Genomic DNA, 13567 nt, shown 5'->3' with positions numbered 1-13567 from the left:
TAGTTTAGTTTACTGTTTAGTTTAATTCTAGTTAAATCAATTCTATAAGTTATTTCCCCGGCGCTATCATTGAGGAAAGGAGCTCTGGGTGAAACCTTCAGAACATCAGGTGGATGACAATGCTTATGCTAGCATCAACTTGCTTTTCGAGAGCTGTCTCGTCAGATATTTAAGCTTATAGTTTTAAGTTTTAAAGACATGTTTTGACACAAAAAGGCCAAATTAAATAAAAGCAATCCTACAATAAAGATTGTATGCTCATAAAAATCAGAAGACAAATAAAACACGAGAGCCAAATATACTGAGATGTCGCGTATAATATGATTTAGTCTTCAAGGAGAGCTGGGCGTAGCCGTTTTGACGCAGGTGAGATGAACCACCTTAGCTGGTTTAAAGTGGTCTATTTAAGGTCCTGCTTTAGTTGACAGAACAATTAAAGAACGTGTTGTTTCTCATTATCTTATAAATTTCCTTTACGTATAGTTAGCCTATATACTAACAAATTCTTCATGTCAACAATCAGTTTTAACTAGGCTACTGTTACATTTGTGTAGCTGTTACATCTCACGCTGAGGCAAGTAACCAGCAACAACACCGACAGAATTAACGCGTAAATAATCGCACGCGCCATTTCATTGGGAGTTCTAAATGTGACGCGTGAACGAGGGATGTTTATGAAAACACAGAAATATTTGTTATTGAATCCAAGTCATAATTCATGCTTTTGGATCCTGAATGAAAACATCTGCTGGGACTCACAAGCCTCAAAGTTTTTTTTCCATTGTAACAAACAGCTTTCATGAACCTCATTGTCTGACAGGAAACGTCATTAGTTCTCCTCATAACATTTTCGTGTAGGCATATAGTATTGTTTTTAAATTTCCTGACGGTTTTGAATTTTGATTATGTTCCTTTGGACTGTAATAGGCCCGACAAATAGGCCCAAACCCATGCTCAAAACACGTTGCTGTCAAAGTCACAGAGTCAGCAAAGGTGTGGCCAAAATGTAAGCTTATAGAATTTATAGGCCCATCACAACGTGTTGTTTTTTTATTTATTTTTAAAAGTGTCAAAAGATGAACCACCAACATTCATCTCAATATAAGAATCAATAAAAAAAAACAGTTTTATAAAAGACATCTGTATATAGCCCATTTAGCAAGTGCACAAATGCTGTATTTGTTAGTTTTTTAAAAGAAAGACCTAGTAGACTACTTTGAACAAACAATAGTTCAAGTGAAATGGAGAAACAGACAAGGCCCTACCCGACCGTCCGATGCGCAGAGATGGACCCTTTTGGTCCAAGTCCATGCCGTGGATAGAGGTTGGACAGAGGGATGAGCGGGGGGGTGAGAACAAAAAAAGTTCCCTCTCCTATATCCTCTGTTGCTGTTCTCTCTGCTCTTTTTTGTAACAGTGGTTTTGACGAATGGTAGTTTGAAATAATGTGACTCTTCCGCTCCCTGTTGCGCCGTTGCAATTGTTCACTGGAGTGAGACTAAACGTTTTAGGTGGAAAAGAGACTCTGAAGGAAGCGTGAAACGATTATGGGGCAAAGTCAAGAAAGAGCCGCGCGCTCATGCCTTCTTTCTTCCTCTTTCTCTCTCTCTCTCTCTCTTTCTTCCTCTCTCTCTCACTCACACACATACAACCGCTCCCCCTCTTCAGATATAGACAGTGGGTATGGCGTGGTTGCGTAGGCCTATGTATCTGATAATTTGTTGGTAACACTTTTCAAACGTAACTTTCGCTCCCTCTATCAGTGTTTCTCTCTCGTGCTGACAAGTTTAGGTGCGTCAGGGGATTTGGGGTTCAGGAGATAAGTGAAATACAGAGCATGATCTTTAGTTGAATAATAATAATAATAATAAAATAATCTCTCTAAGCATGTGCGTCAATCGTAACCGAACTAAATTTAGGTTAAAGTCAAATAACAGTAACTTTCAATAGGCCTATTACGTTAATAAAACATTTTATTTATTTATTTAGTTATTTATTTATTTATTCATTTAATCCAATATTCATTATATTTATGAATTTTTGACATTTCAGGCTTGAATACATTCACGAGCTATATAAAGTCTAATATGCTTTAGCCTACATGATAGCCTAAGTGTTACCAAACAAATTTTGCCAAAACTATATATATATATATATATAGCTTCAATTGGTATATATATAAAGCTTCAGTTGGTGAAGTTTTTTTTAGCCTAAGTGTTACCACACAAATTTTGGCAAAACTATATATATAACTATATATACATACAGTCAAACCAAAAATTATTCAGACATTTTTTTTTTTTTTTGATATATTTGATATATTACTAGTGGGTGCTGGACACTAGTTCATTTATGTAAGTAAGGATAGCAAAATAAAGTAAACTTTGACATATTATACCCAAAAATTCTTCATACAGTGGACTACCAGTAAAATTGATAAAAATTTGGAACCAAAAATTATTCAGACACTTTGACCTGACCATGTTTTTCTTAAGTGTAATCTGACATAATTAAGATTACTTTTTTCTGACAGTTTAACTCTGAGATCTTGTCATATTTTATTACTTTTTTTTTTTTTAAACTATAGTGAATAAACTGTATTAATGAATGAAATTTTCAAGGTGTCTGAATAAATTTTGGTTTGACTATATATATATATGTATGTATACATTAATTTTACTTTTTTAAAGCATCATTTGGTCAACCTAAGACTTCTGCAGAATGTTTTTGCTTTTTTTTTGTAACACCAACAATGCACGTGAATGCACGCGCTGGATGATGACAGGCGATGATTTGAGGTCTCTAGGTTCATGGGCGACACAGACACAATTGAGCGTCGAACAATACGATGGACGCGCCGTTCAGCACTCTCTGACCTCTTCTCAGAAAACAACAAATGTAGCTCATTTAATCGCGCCCCATAAAGCCATGTTCCATTGATAGAGGGCTAAAGGCAGAATAATGAATGAAGCTTTAGACCTTATTAATTTAATACAGAGTGGCCCGTGGCTTGTTTCAGATAATTTTGGCCCAGAGGTCAATTATTTAATTACAATATTTTTCGCGCATGACGGAAAGCCTGTATTCATTTGCAAAAAATAAATAAAATAATGATAAAGTGGGGCTGTATTTTGAGGATGAACCCCATGCAGCGTTACTCTCTGGGTTTGAACTGCCGTCTTTGAGTTTGGTTGTGTTCTTAAGGGCTTGTGAGGCTCTGACGAGAGATGAGCGCCAGTGTTACTGTGCAGGTGGCTGTTGTCACGGTGACCTGAGGCGATGTAACCGCATCGCTACACTCGACTCTCCGCTCTAAGATCAAAGGCCAAACTTGTCTTACATAAACTTACATCAACGTCCACTCTTTCTTCCCCTTCCTCCCTTCATATCACTTCCTTTAACACATGGGACCACATAGCTTTCCGTTTTTCATTCATCCATGGAATTAATAATAGACTTTAAAATAATAGAATTTATTTCCTCAGTTTTGTATCTGCACGATGACCAAACCACAGGCATAATTCCTACATCAAGAGCGACAAAATAGTTCTGTGATTTTTATTCAAAGGGATTTATTAGTTCAATAACAATGAATCGTTTCCGCTGACTCTTATGTTACAATAGTCCTGAAAAACAAAATAAAATATATACTTATCATGTATTATATCTAATTTACATGTATGCCTGTATAATGTATAATTACAGCATTATTATCATCATCATTATTGCAGCAGCAACAACAATAGCCTAATAATTATTATTAAGAATAATATTATTGTTCCCTGGTAGAGCTACCACTAAAAGAAAAAATTCAAGAAAGATTCTCAAAAGTCTTATAGCATATTTTTTGGCAGTATGAAGGCTCCTATATAATTTACAATGGCTGTAGCAAGACATATTTTAGAAACTATGGTAAATTTGCAAGGCACCATTTATTTATAGACTAGTAGCTAAATTGCTCATAAAAAGTTAAAATATGCTTGGAAATATATTTAGGCCTATGCAAATGTAAAACATAATTTAAGTAATACATTTATTTATAGAAAAAAACAAATCATACATTTCTAAAGAGTTTTGTTGTCTGAAATTGCAAAGGTCTACATCGTGACTGTTAATATTTCAACATTGCACCACCCATGTGTTAACGTGATAGGATTACAAAATGTGGTGTTTCAGGCTCCTTCTTAATTTAATTAATAAAGTAGGCTAATTAAAGCGCTGAGAGTTTTTGGTAAGTGGAATTTTGGTTGTTGCCCTGCTGGAAGCGGAAATAATCGCTTTTGACCGAGACGCGAGAGTCAAAGCGGACAATTAAAATAAAAAGTAAACAAATACACAGAGAAAATCCACAACATTAATGGCGCCTCTATTTTTATTCAACTCATTTAGTCTGTGAATGTTGTTAGCAGGCCAATAAACGAATGCTTTCCATCCAATATTTACACGCAAACTCCCATAAAACAATCTACATAATCAAAAACTGTCTTATCAGCAAACATTTAAAAAACAAAACAACAGAAGAATATCTGACTGTCTGTCTCTGACCCTCAATGTTTGACAGAAGCACACTTTACGTGTTTTAATAACACCGCTTTTAAAAACCATTGTTTCCTCAAATACAATGATTTTTTTTTACTACTGTGGAAACAAAAGCCAACACTGTCATCAAATATAATAATAATAATAATGTAGGTTAAATAAAATATTTACAGGAATATTTTAAAAGCTTTCTCTGTTTGAAGGAGATCCTCTTTTGGTTCCACCTATGGCAACAATACCTGTATTTCCAATTTCGCAGATTCGGAGAAGATTTTGGTAACCAATTACTTTACATATTAGGACTTAATTAGGCTACTTTACATATATTATCTGTATCTACCAAAAACCTAAAATTGGACAGAAATAGCAGAATTTGCTTGGTTATAATAACTACCTCATAAAGAAAAGCTTTTGTTGCTGTCAAATCTGTGAAACCATAATTTTTCACCTGGGCTTATTTAACAAATCAAAGGTGTTAACATGCACATGTATTTTCATATTTAAATAGTATTGTTATTAGAAATGCAGAGAACACTGATGTGGTATCCTTTTTTGTTTTCCTGTAAAAAAAAGATTATTATTAAACATGTATTAATAACTTTTGCAGAAGTGCTCTCTTTGATTGGCAAGAGAAACAGAATCATTATCCTGAAAATCTTTTTGAAAAAAGTTTTTCTTATTCCGCAACATGACAGGTTTGATGTCATGCCAAAATCTGTATCAAACGGGAAATTATATAATTGAGTGATGCATGTATTTTAAGTATTAACCTGATAACAACTGTGAAAATGTCTAGTGAAGAAGTAAACCCCAAGCCTCAGCAGGAAATAGTGCCAGTTCTAGACCTGTCAACTCTTGGCACAACACCAGACCACACAAAGAGGACATGGGTTTCTTCACTCAATGTTTTGTTCCAGATCATGTGACGTGTAGCGACATGCTGGGGTCAAACTGTGCCTTGATATTCTAAGTGGACCCTCAAAAAGGAAAACAATCAAGCAGGCGAATGACATCACGCTGTATAATAAATTGTCAGAATCAAAGGCTCTATATTGCCTGCACAAACAAAAGACAGAGAGAGAGCAAACCTCATTTGAAAAGAAACAAATGGACAAACTAATTTATTATTTACATTTATCATTAACCCATATTTAGTGTACTATCCGATACACTTTATGTATAACGTTTTTTTTTTTTCCTCATATATGATTGTTTTTATTAGGAATTCCCCAGATATCTTACAGCTTGGTTCCTAAACAGCAATAAAGCTATTATGTTTGTATATAGCACCCAAATAGACTTATAACTTTCAATGCCATGATAATTGTATGCTCAAATATTGATCATAGCACAGTATGGGGCAATGTTACACTTGAATAACACACTGAAGGTGCAGACTGTGGAGACATCAGCAATATAAATGCAGGGGTAGGTGAAGGTGGCCATTTGGCTTTATTTCCCAAATGAAAATCTTTCTCATGCAGAACAGCCATGTGGAATCAGATATTGGAATGGGAAAGCCTTGCATCCTCACTTGTGACTCCATCTTCAACACCCGACTGGTTTGAATTTGTGCAGATTAACCGACGAACAAGCGCTTCCCTTTTCCTTTTAAAACAATAATAGTAATAATGATCAACAAATACATCCAATACGGCAATTTCTGTAAAGCAGCCAGGCATTGCGTTTTCTAGCTGCAATCCCTGTTTCCACAGATTTCTCCTAAAATATGGTATGTGGTGGGCTTTTGGCTTCATTTAGGAAATGTAACCTTTTGAAAGAAAACAATCCACTGCTTTGATGGCCTTTTCTGACACTGACACGCATGGAGACGTCTTCAGAATCAGATGGCATTCACACCATGATTCCCACATCAGTCGCATGCTCTGTTCATGTTATATAAACTCTGGAGATGATAAAGGTAGGCTGTGATTTCACAAAAATGGAAAGAAAGAAAGAAAGAAAGAAAGAAGAAAGAAAGAAAGAAAGAAAGAAAGAAAGAAAGAAAGAAAGAAAGAAAGAAAGAAAGAAAGAAAGAAAGAAAGAAAGAAAGAAAAAGAATGCACAAAAATGGATATGTGATTTATATTTAGATATGTTTGTGACAGATATGCTGCCTGTTTAAGATATGTAAATTCTGGACCTCATAAGAGGCCAAACATAGCAACTGATAAAAGGACATTTTGCATGTTATTTCTATTACAGTAATAAAGATAGCAAGAAGTTCACATCTCAAGTAAAAGGCCAACATCTTGAAATGCCAGCTTATGTCTTGGATAACTATTTGTTGCAAATGAAATTGTCTTTTAAAATATTTTACCTAGGCCTACATGTTAACAATAACATAAAAAATACCAAATACAAAAAAAATACATTGGCTACATACAGTCATAGCCTAGGCTACATACATGTTTGTGTGTGTGTTTGTGCGTTTTGTAGCTATTTATTTATTTCTGCAGCCAAGTTATGAGGCAATGTTACTATTTATCATATTTTGTGACCATTGTTCAATTCGGCAAATCAAAACATTATTATTATAATTATTATTAATCCACGACGGTGCAATATCTATTTGAATAAGGTGCAAAAAAAAAAAATTCTTAGGCCATGTTTAAGTACATTTCTGGGACCAATGTTTAATGCATGGCTCCCTTATGGTTCTTGCAGTACGAAGCTTCCTACAATCAGAAAATTCAAGTATGAAAAGTTCATAGATTTCCAAATCCTCTCCCATTCACACTATGAACAAGCATGGTAATAGTTAAAAAAAATCCCTAGACTCTAAAGGCGCTAAATTTAGAGCGCATTTTTCCCAGGGATGAAGAATAGTTGGCCAACCATTTAATTTTCCGGCGGAGTCCGGAAGCGAGTGCCCTCGTGTTGCAAATCGGAACTTGTAAACAGGTCAGATTTTTATTCAGTCTGGTAGAAAACGCGTTAAAACATGTCATATTGTGTGGTTAGGGTTACAAATGTTTTAAAACACTGTCGTGCAGGTTTATTAGTAATACGTCCTCAGCCGACGTGCATGTGTACGTGAACACACGTGGGTCTTTGAGCAGCACGTAATAGCACTGAAGCTAACACAAGTTCATCAGATATATGCTGTTTAATATGAGTCTTCATTGATGTAAGGCTGTTAGAAGGCAAGGGTTTTATGTACTCATTAGTTTTATATAGATATTTATTATCGTGAAAACTGAGTTTCCTGTTTTTACTGGATTTTTTAAGGTTTCCAGTTAGCATAGTGTCCATGGCTTGTGTTCTGTGGTGTTTTTATGTTTAAAATCTGCTGTGTTCATGATCTTTAGAGTCTTTTTTTATGAATTTGACGAGAAATCTCTCTATCTGTGACTTATGTGTGGCTGTCAAACAGGCTAAATTTAAACAAATCCACTTGTGCTGTTGCTGTATGCCTTATGGGCAATTGAGAGAGAGGATAACAAAACAGATCAAAATTGTTTATGATACATTGATCTGGGCATAATTGCTATCCTTCGGAAGACAAAGCAGTAAAATGACAGTTTGATCAAAAGGCACAGCTCTACTGTTTAGTTATGTTTACATCATTGTACTTTGTATTATGGAAACAGATGGCCTTCTCATGGCTCTGCCTTTCATTTACATTTTTACAGTTTAAGGGTCTGTCTGTCTATCTATTTATCTCTGTCTCTCTATTTGTCTGTCTGTCTGTCTATCTATTATTTCAGCATTTTAAAGTTCTTCCCAGTCTCTTTCTGTAGAGCACTGCTTGATTGTAAGGTTGAGGGGTCCGAAAGGGGTTGCATCATGTTGGGTGAAGATCATATTAGCCCCATGAGAACGAGAATGCTGACCAAACAATGGGAGGAATATTGGATATTGTATCCAAAATTGCATTTTGAGAATATTTGTCTTGTTACGAGCGAGATGTTTATGGGCAGTAAATTAAATGTATGTTTCTTCCTGGAACAGCCCTTTTCATCCCACAATTGAGTTATTCAATGGCTCGTGTGATGTAAAACATAATTTAATGACGATAAATGAAATGTTCACAAAATTAAATGAGAAGTTACTTCTATGCAAGGTTTACTCATAGTTATTAAAAACTGAATATTTTTCAAAATGTTAGATTTACTATTTGTACTATTTGTTGTGCTCTTAAAAGGGCTTAAGTAAAGTTTACCATTTAAGTACTGTATTGGTGTACTAATTATACAACAGCAATTGTGTAATTCAGAAACAGTTCTCAGCTTGTTTTGAGTGTATAGATTTGCTTATATAAATATGGCATGCAGCCATCTCACACAGCATAAGTATTTTAATAATCAGAATGATCTTGATTACAGCATCAAGGCAAATAATTCATATTATTCAGCTATTTTATATATCTCACAAAGGTATCTAGCGGGCTAAACTGCGAGAATGAGTTGTGATAGTATTGGACGAATCAGCAGAACATAAGTAAAAGTATAGTTTCATATTCTGTTATTACGACAAATTAAAAACCTTATAAATGAAACTTGTTTGTTTTGTAAAATAAAAGTTTTTTTTTTTTTTTGGCCCATAAAAATGTTTCCAAAAATAAAATAATTATATAAAAATGTCTGTTCATTTATTTTTTGTGATGGGGCCAGTGCAGATATTGGCAGAATGATATACTGTATGAAGTCATCTTTATGGCCATTGAATGATGACTCATGATGATGTTTATGTCTGGACTGCTGTCTGTTTAGGTCTCACCTTGAGATGTTCTCAGGGTATCAGGAGCGGGAGGACTATGAGGACGAGCTGTACCGGGATGCAGCGGACTCGGGTTTGTCTGACGCTGACAGCGATATGGAGTTCCGGCTCTATTCCCAGCTGCACTACAATGCTGAGATCCAGGAGGACCGTGAGGACTCGAGAGAGGTCAAGTCATCAGTACCACGGACTCCGCCACAGCAGAATTCCTTGCCTCCTGCTCCACCTGTAGATGTTATTGTGATTGATTCGGGCACAGATGCTATCACAGTGTCAGACAACACAGAGGAAGATGACAGCGTGTGTGCTAACAAAGGTCAATCATCCAAATTCCAGAAGAGGTTGTTGCAGCCCAGTAGCTTACTTTCAACCTGTCCACCACAAGTTCAAACAGGAAGGAGCTCTCCAGATGTTATTGTGGTGTTGGATTCTGAATCAGACGAGAGCTCTTCTGAATCTATACCTCCTTTTGTGGAGGATCCGGATTTGGACTCGGACTCAGACTCAGATAGACTGGAGAACTGGATGATTCTGGGGCAGGAGAAACATGATGAAGATCAGAGCATCCAACTCAACCTCTCCATATCAGAGAAACCAGGTAAGGATTTTCATTCAAGTTTAAGACAAATACCAAATACCTCATGTGGCCTTTCACTATAAGAGTAGAATGATCTATGAGTTATGTTTTAAATGTTCTGATCCATAATTCTAGTTCTAAATATGTTGTGTTTCAGTCTGTTTGATTTAACTGTTGACGTAAAAGTCTCTTGAACTACAGGAATTAGTTTTGTGTGTGTATATGTGTGTATGTATGTATGTGTGTGTATGTGTGTATATATATATATATAATATATATATATATATATATATATATATATATATTAGTGATGCACCAATACTACGTTTCCCTGCCGATACACTACAATATTAGAGGTTACAATTAACAACAGAGGTATTACATTCAGCTGCTGTTTATTTTCAGATATAATAATTACACTCAAATAAAAACTGAAATGTTTGTATACAACTTGGTATCACATAAGGTAGGTTTTATAAGCACTTTGTTGTCTTCATGGCAAATTTACACAAACATATAATTAACAGTAAATAAGCACAAGCTGTTTTATTGACGTCTTTCCACGGTTGAAACACAATAAAGTTATTACATAAGACATGATACATTCCGGTTAGTTGTGCTATATCTTTCAACATACCTTTGATGTTCATGCATGTTTTTCGAGATAAAACTTGTATTGAAGAGGAAGAAAAGACTTGCGCTCTGCGCTCAGCGATCTGACACGTCACATTTAAGAGCGTCAAAATGCCATTTATTGTTGGAATTTCATGATAAAATGGACACATTCTTCACACACAGTATGTATGAGTTGCAGTCTGAACACCTTTATAATCGGCCCTGATCATCAGCAGTTTTTAAACAATCGGCCGATAGTGATAATAATAGCTTTTATTGGCCGATACCGATTGTTGGCCGATACATCGGTGCATCTCTAATATATATATATATATATATAATATATACACAGTGCACTCAGTAATTTTTGCCTCATTAAACACATTTAATTTAGACACAAGAAACAAACAATTAAATTAGATGCAGAGAAACGAGTAAACTTTATTCTGATGAATCTTTAAAATGTTCCAGATTCAGTTTTGTCAGTGCTATTTTTTTTAATTACTTACAACGCAACTTTATTTCTTATTTTAAACCTTATCTCACAATGAACTGTTTTAGATGGAAATGGGCTTCTATAGTATATAGACCAAAACCATAAGGATGAATGAATGAAATGTAAACAAACACTTGCAGACACTTTTTAAAGGGATAGTTCACCCAAAAATGAAAGTTGTGTCGTCATTTACTCATCATGTCGATCCAACCCTGTATGACTTTCTTTTGTGGAACATAAAATGTTTTAAGATGTTTTTTTTTTTTTGGTAATCAAAACTGTTTAGTTACCAATATTCTTTAAAATATCTTCTGTATTCCTGAGAAGAAATAAAATAATATGTTTGGAAAGACGTGTGAGTGAGTAAATGATGACAGAATTTCTATTTTTTAAGTGAACTATGTACTTTGTATTATGTTTGCACATCTCTTTTCCATACAATGAATGCCTGACTAGGGACTATCAAGCTTAAAAAATGACAAAATTAGCCCATGTGACTTGTGCGCATATGCCAAGCCTTTAAAGCCAATGGCGTAAGAATTCATGTCACCCCAAGACTGAATATGGGCAAGTGCAAATGACATTTGAGACCATGATATCTTTCAATATTATTTTATATAAAGAATTTATTTTATTTTTTAATTTATTAATTGAATACATTTCTTTTTTCTTTTTCTTTCCTGCTTCTACAACATTTGAGTCATATTTGCACAAAAACCTGATATATGTTTACCTTTAAGAAGGTAACTGAAGAGTGTTTGTTAGTATGTTAGTTAGTCTGTGTGGATGGGCTGTCTAGAGGGTCTTCAGGCCAGAGCACCTGTGTTAATATAAACACAAATTTGTGTTTATCCCCAAAGCACTCAACTGTATGTGCATAATCAGTGAATCTGATGTCTCATCCTCATGTATTTGTTATAAAGTTACCGTGCCGGTGTACCAATTGCACGACTAGGTGTGTGCGTGAGCACATGCATCCGACTTCACGTGTGTAAAGTTAATTTGCATGCGTGTGAGAACATGCAGGAAAAGCAATGAGGGAATATTTCTGTGTATGTAGAGGAAAAAACAAACAAAACATAACAAACCTCCTGTCAGAGAGCGTGAGCGAGGGAGAGAGAGAGACTTTAATCATAGATGAATAAAAATGTCTTTGCAAATCTCTCCAGATCTACACATTAGGTTAACCTGCAGAGCTCAGCAAAGCAGCAAACCTCTCTCTCTCTCTCTCTCTCTCTCTCTCTCTCTCTCTCTCTCTCTCTCTCTCTCTCTCTCTCTCTCTCTCTCTCTCTCTCTCTCTCTCTCTCTGTTTCTTTCTTTCCTCTCTTCCCTTTTTTTCCTCAGTCCTCCCTGAATGTGCTGTCCTCATTTCCATTCGTAGACTCCTTCCTGTTCCTATTATTCATTTTATACTCTTTCTCCTTCTCTCTTTCTTTTTTATCTAGTTCTCCCCTTCAAATACAGAGCATTTCATTGTGTCTTTTCTCCCTCTTTCCCTCCATCCATCCATCCTTCTCTTGCTCTCTCTGGCTTATTTGAATGGTGACTGTGGAGGAGTCTGTGGGCTGGTATTTCTGCTCTGTCGGTCATGCCTCTCACACTCATGTGCAGAGGGGGCCTTCTCCTGCCCTGGCCTGCTTTTGTTACCCAGAGAGAGATTCAGTGGAGGAAGAGAGAGAGAGAGGAGGGGTACAGAGGGATAAACAGAGGGTGGAGGGAGGAAAAGGGCAGCTCTCTGTCTCTCGCTTTCTCCTCTGTGTCTCTGATCTCTGGGGCTTGACCCCGCACTCCAGAACATGTGGGTCACACACAAGGGAGGGGAGCTGGGAGGAAGTGGCTGGAGAGGTTGCCGTCTGCATGTGCACTTACACATCTAAAAGCCAGAGGTTTCCGTTGCCAGTTTAACTGTGGTAGAGCGGGACAAAATGATGCTCGGGTGAGGTGGGAGTGTAGGTAGACCAATTTTTTTTTACAAAAAATGAAAACTCATACCAACCATTATTATTTTTATTTTTTTAAACCAGAGCCATCATAATTTTTTCACAGGCCCCACAAATTCAATTTGCGGCCTTAATATATTTGCGCATGATATGTATACTACCCTAGAAATGTTTTATTTATTTTTTTAAATGTTTTTATCTCTTATGCTCACTAAGGCTACATTTTTTTAAAATCAAAATACAGTAAGAACAGTAATATTGTGAAATATTTTTACAATATAAAGTAACTGATGTAATCTGTTGCAAAGCTGAATTTTCAGCATAATTTCGCCAGTCTTCAGTGTCACATGATCCTTCTTAAATCATTCTAATATGTGGATTTTGTGCTCAAGAAACATTTTTTTTATCATCAATGCTGAACACAGTTGTGCTGCTTAATATTTTTGTGGATATTTTTTTCAAGATTCTTTGATGAATAGTTTAAAAGAACGTTACAAATTATTTCACTGTCACTTTTGATCAAAATAATACATTTTTTATGTATTAATTTCTTAAAAAAAAAATCTTACTGACCCCAAACGTTTGAATGATAGTGTATACCATATTCTAGAATAGTGATAGACTGAAATTTCAGACAGGACATGTTTCTGTAGCTCAAACAGTATAAATGTATATTAG

General features: G+C 35.5%; 2 protein-coding genes across 11 annotated transcripts in view; one reads left to right on the top strand and one right to left on the bottom strand.

The window, feature by feature from the left end:
- The window catches only part of pax5 (paired box 5), a 56835-nt gene extending 55179 nt beyond the window's left edge, over positions 1-1656 (bottom strand). The window contains exon 1 of one of the 8 annotated variants that reach the window (XM_051888732.1): positions 1266-1656. In XM_051888732.1, coding sequence (XP_051744692.1) covers positions 1266-1311 — 46 coding nt within the window. In that variant the 5' untranslated portion in view covers positions 1312-1656. The remainder of the gene's footprint in view (positions 1-1265) is intronic. The other 7 variants (XM_051888699.1, XM_051888690.1, XM_051888654.1 and 4 more) reach the window with 7 other exon arrangements.
- A 5688-nt stretch (positions 1657-7344) lies between these two features.
- The window catches only part of zcchc7 (zinc finger, CCHC domain containing 7), a 56098-nt gene continuing 49875 nt past the window's right edge, over positions 7345-13567 (top strand). The window contains exons 1-2 of one of the 3 annotated variants that reach the window (XM_051888640.1): positions 7345-7443; positions 9255-9859. In XM_051888640.1, coding sequence (XP_051744600.1) covers positions 9268-9859 — 592 coding nt within the window. In that variant the 5' untranslated portion in view covers positions 7345-7443; positions 9255-9267. Of the gene's footprint in view, positions 7444-7543; positions 7686-9254; positions 9860-13567 lie in introns of those variants that run through there. The other 2 variants (XM_051888632.1, XM_051888643.1) reach the window with 2 other exon arrangements.

Source organism: Ctenopharyngodon idella, chromosome 1 (genome assembly GCF_019924925.1).
Source record: "Ctenopharyngodon idella isolate HZGC_01 chromosome 1, HZGC01, whole genome shotgun sequence".
Taxonomy (NCBI): Eukaryota; Metazoa; Chordata; class Actinopteri; order Cypriniformes; family Xenocyprididae; genus Ctenopharyngodon; species Ctenopharyngodon idella.
Note: the sequence above shows the minus strand (reverse complement) of the source record. Positions and strands in the feature narration are given on the sequence as shown.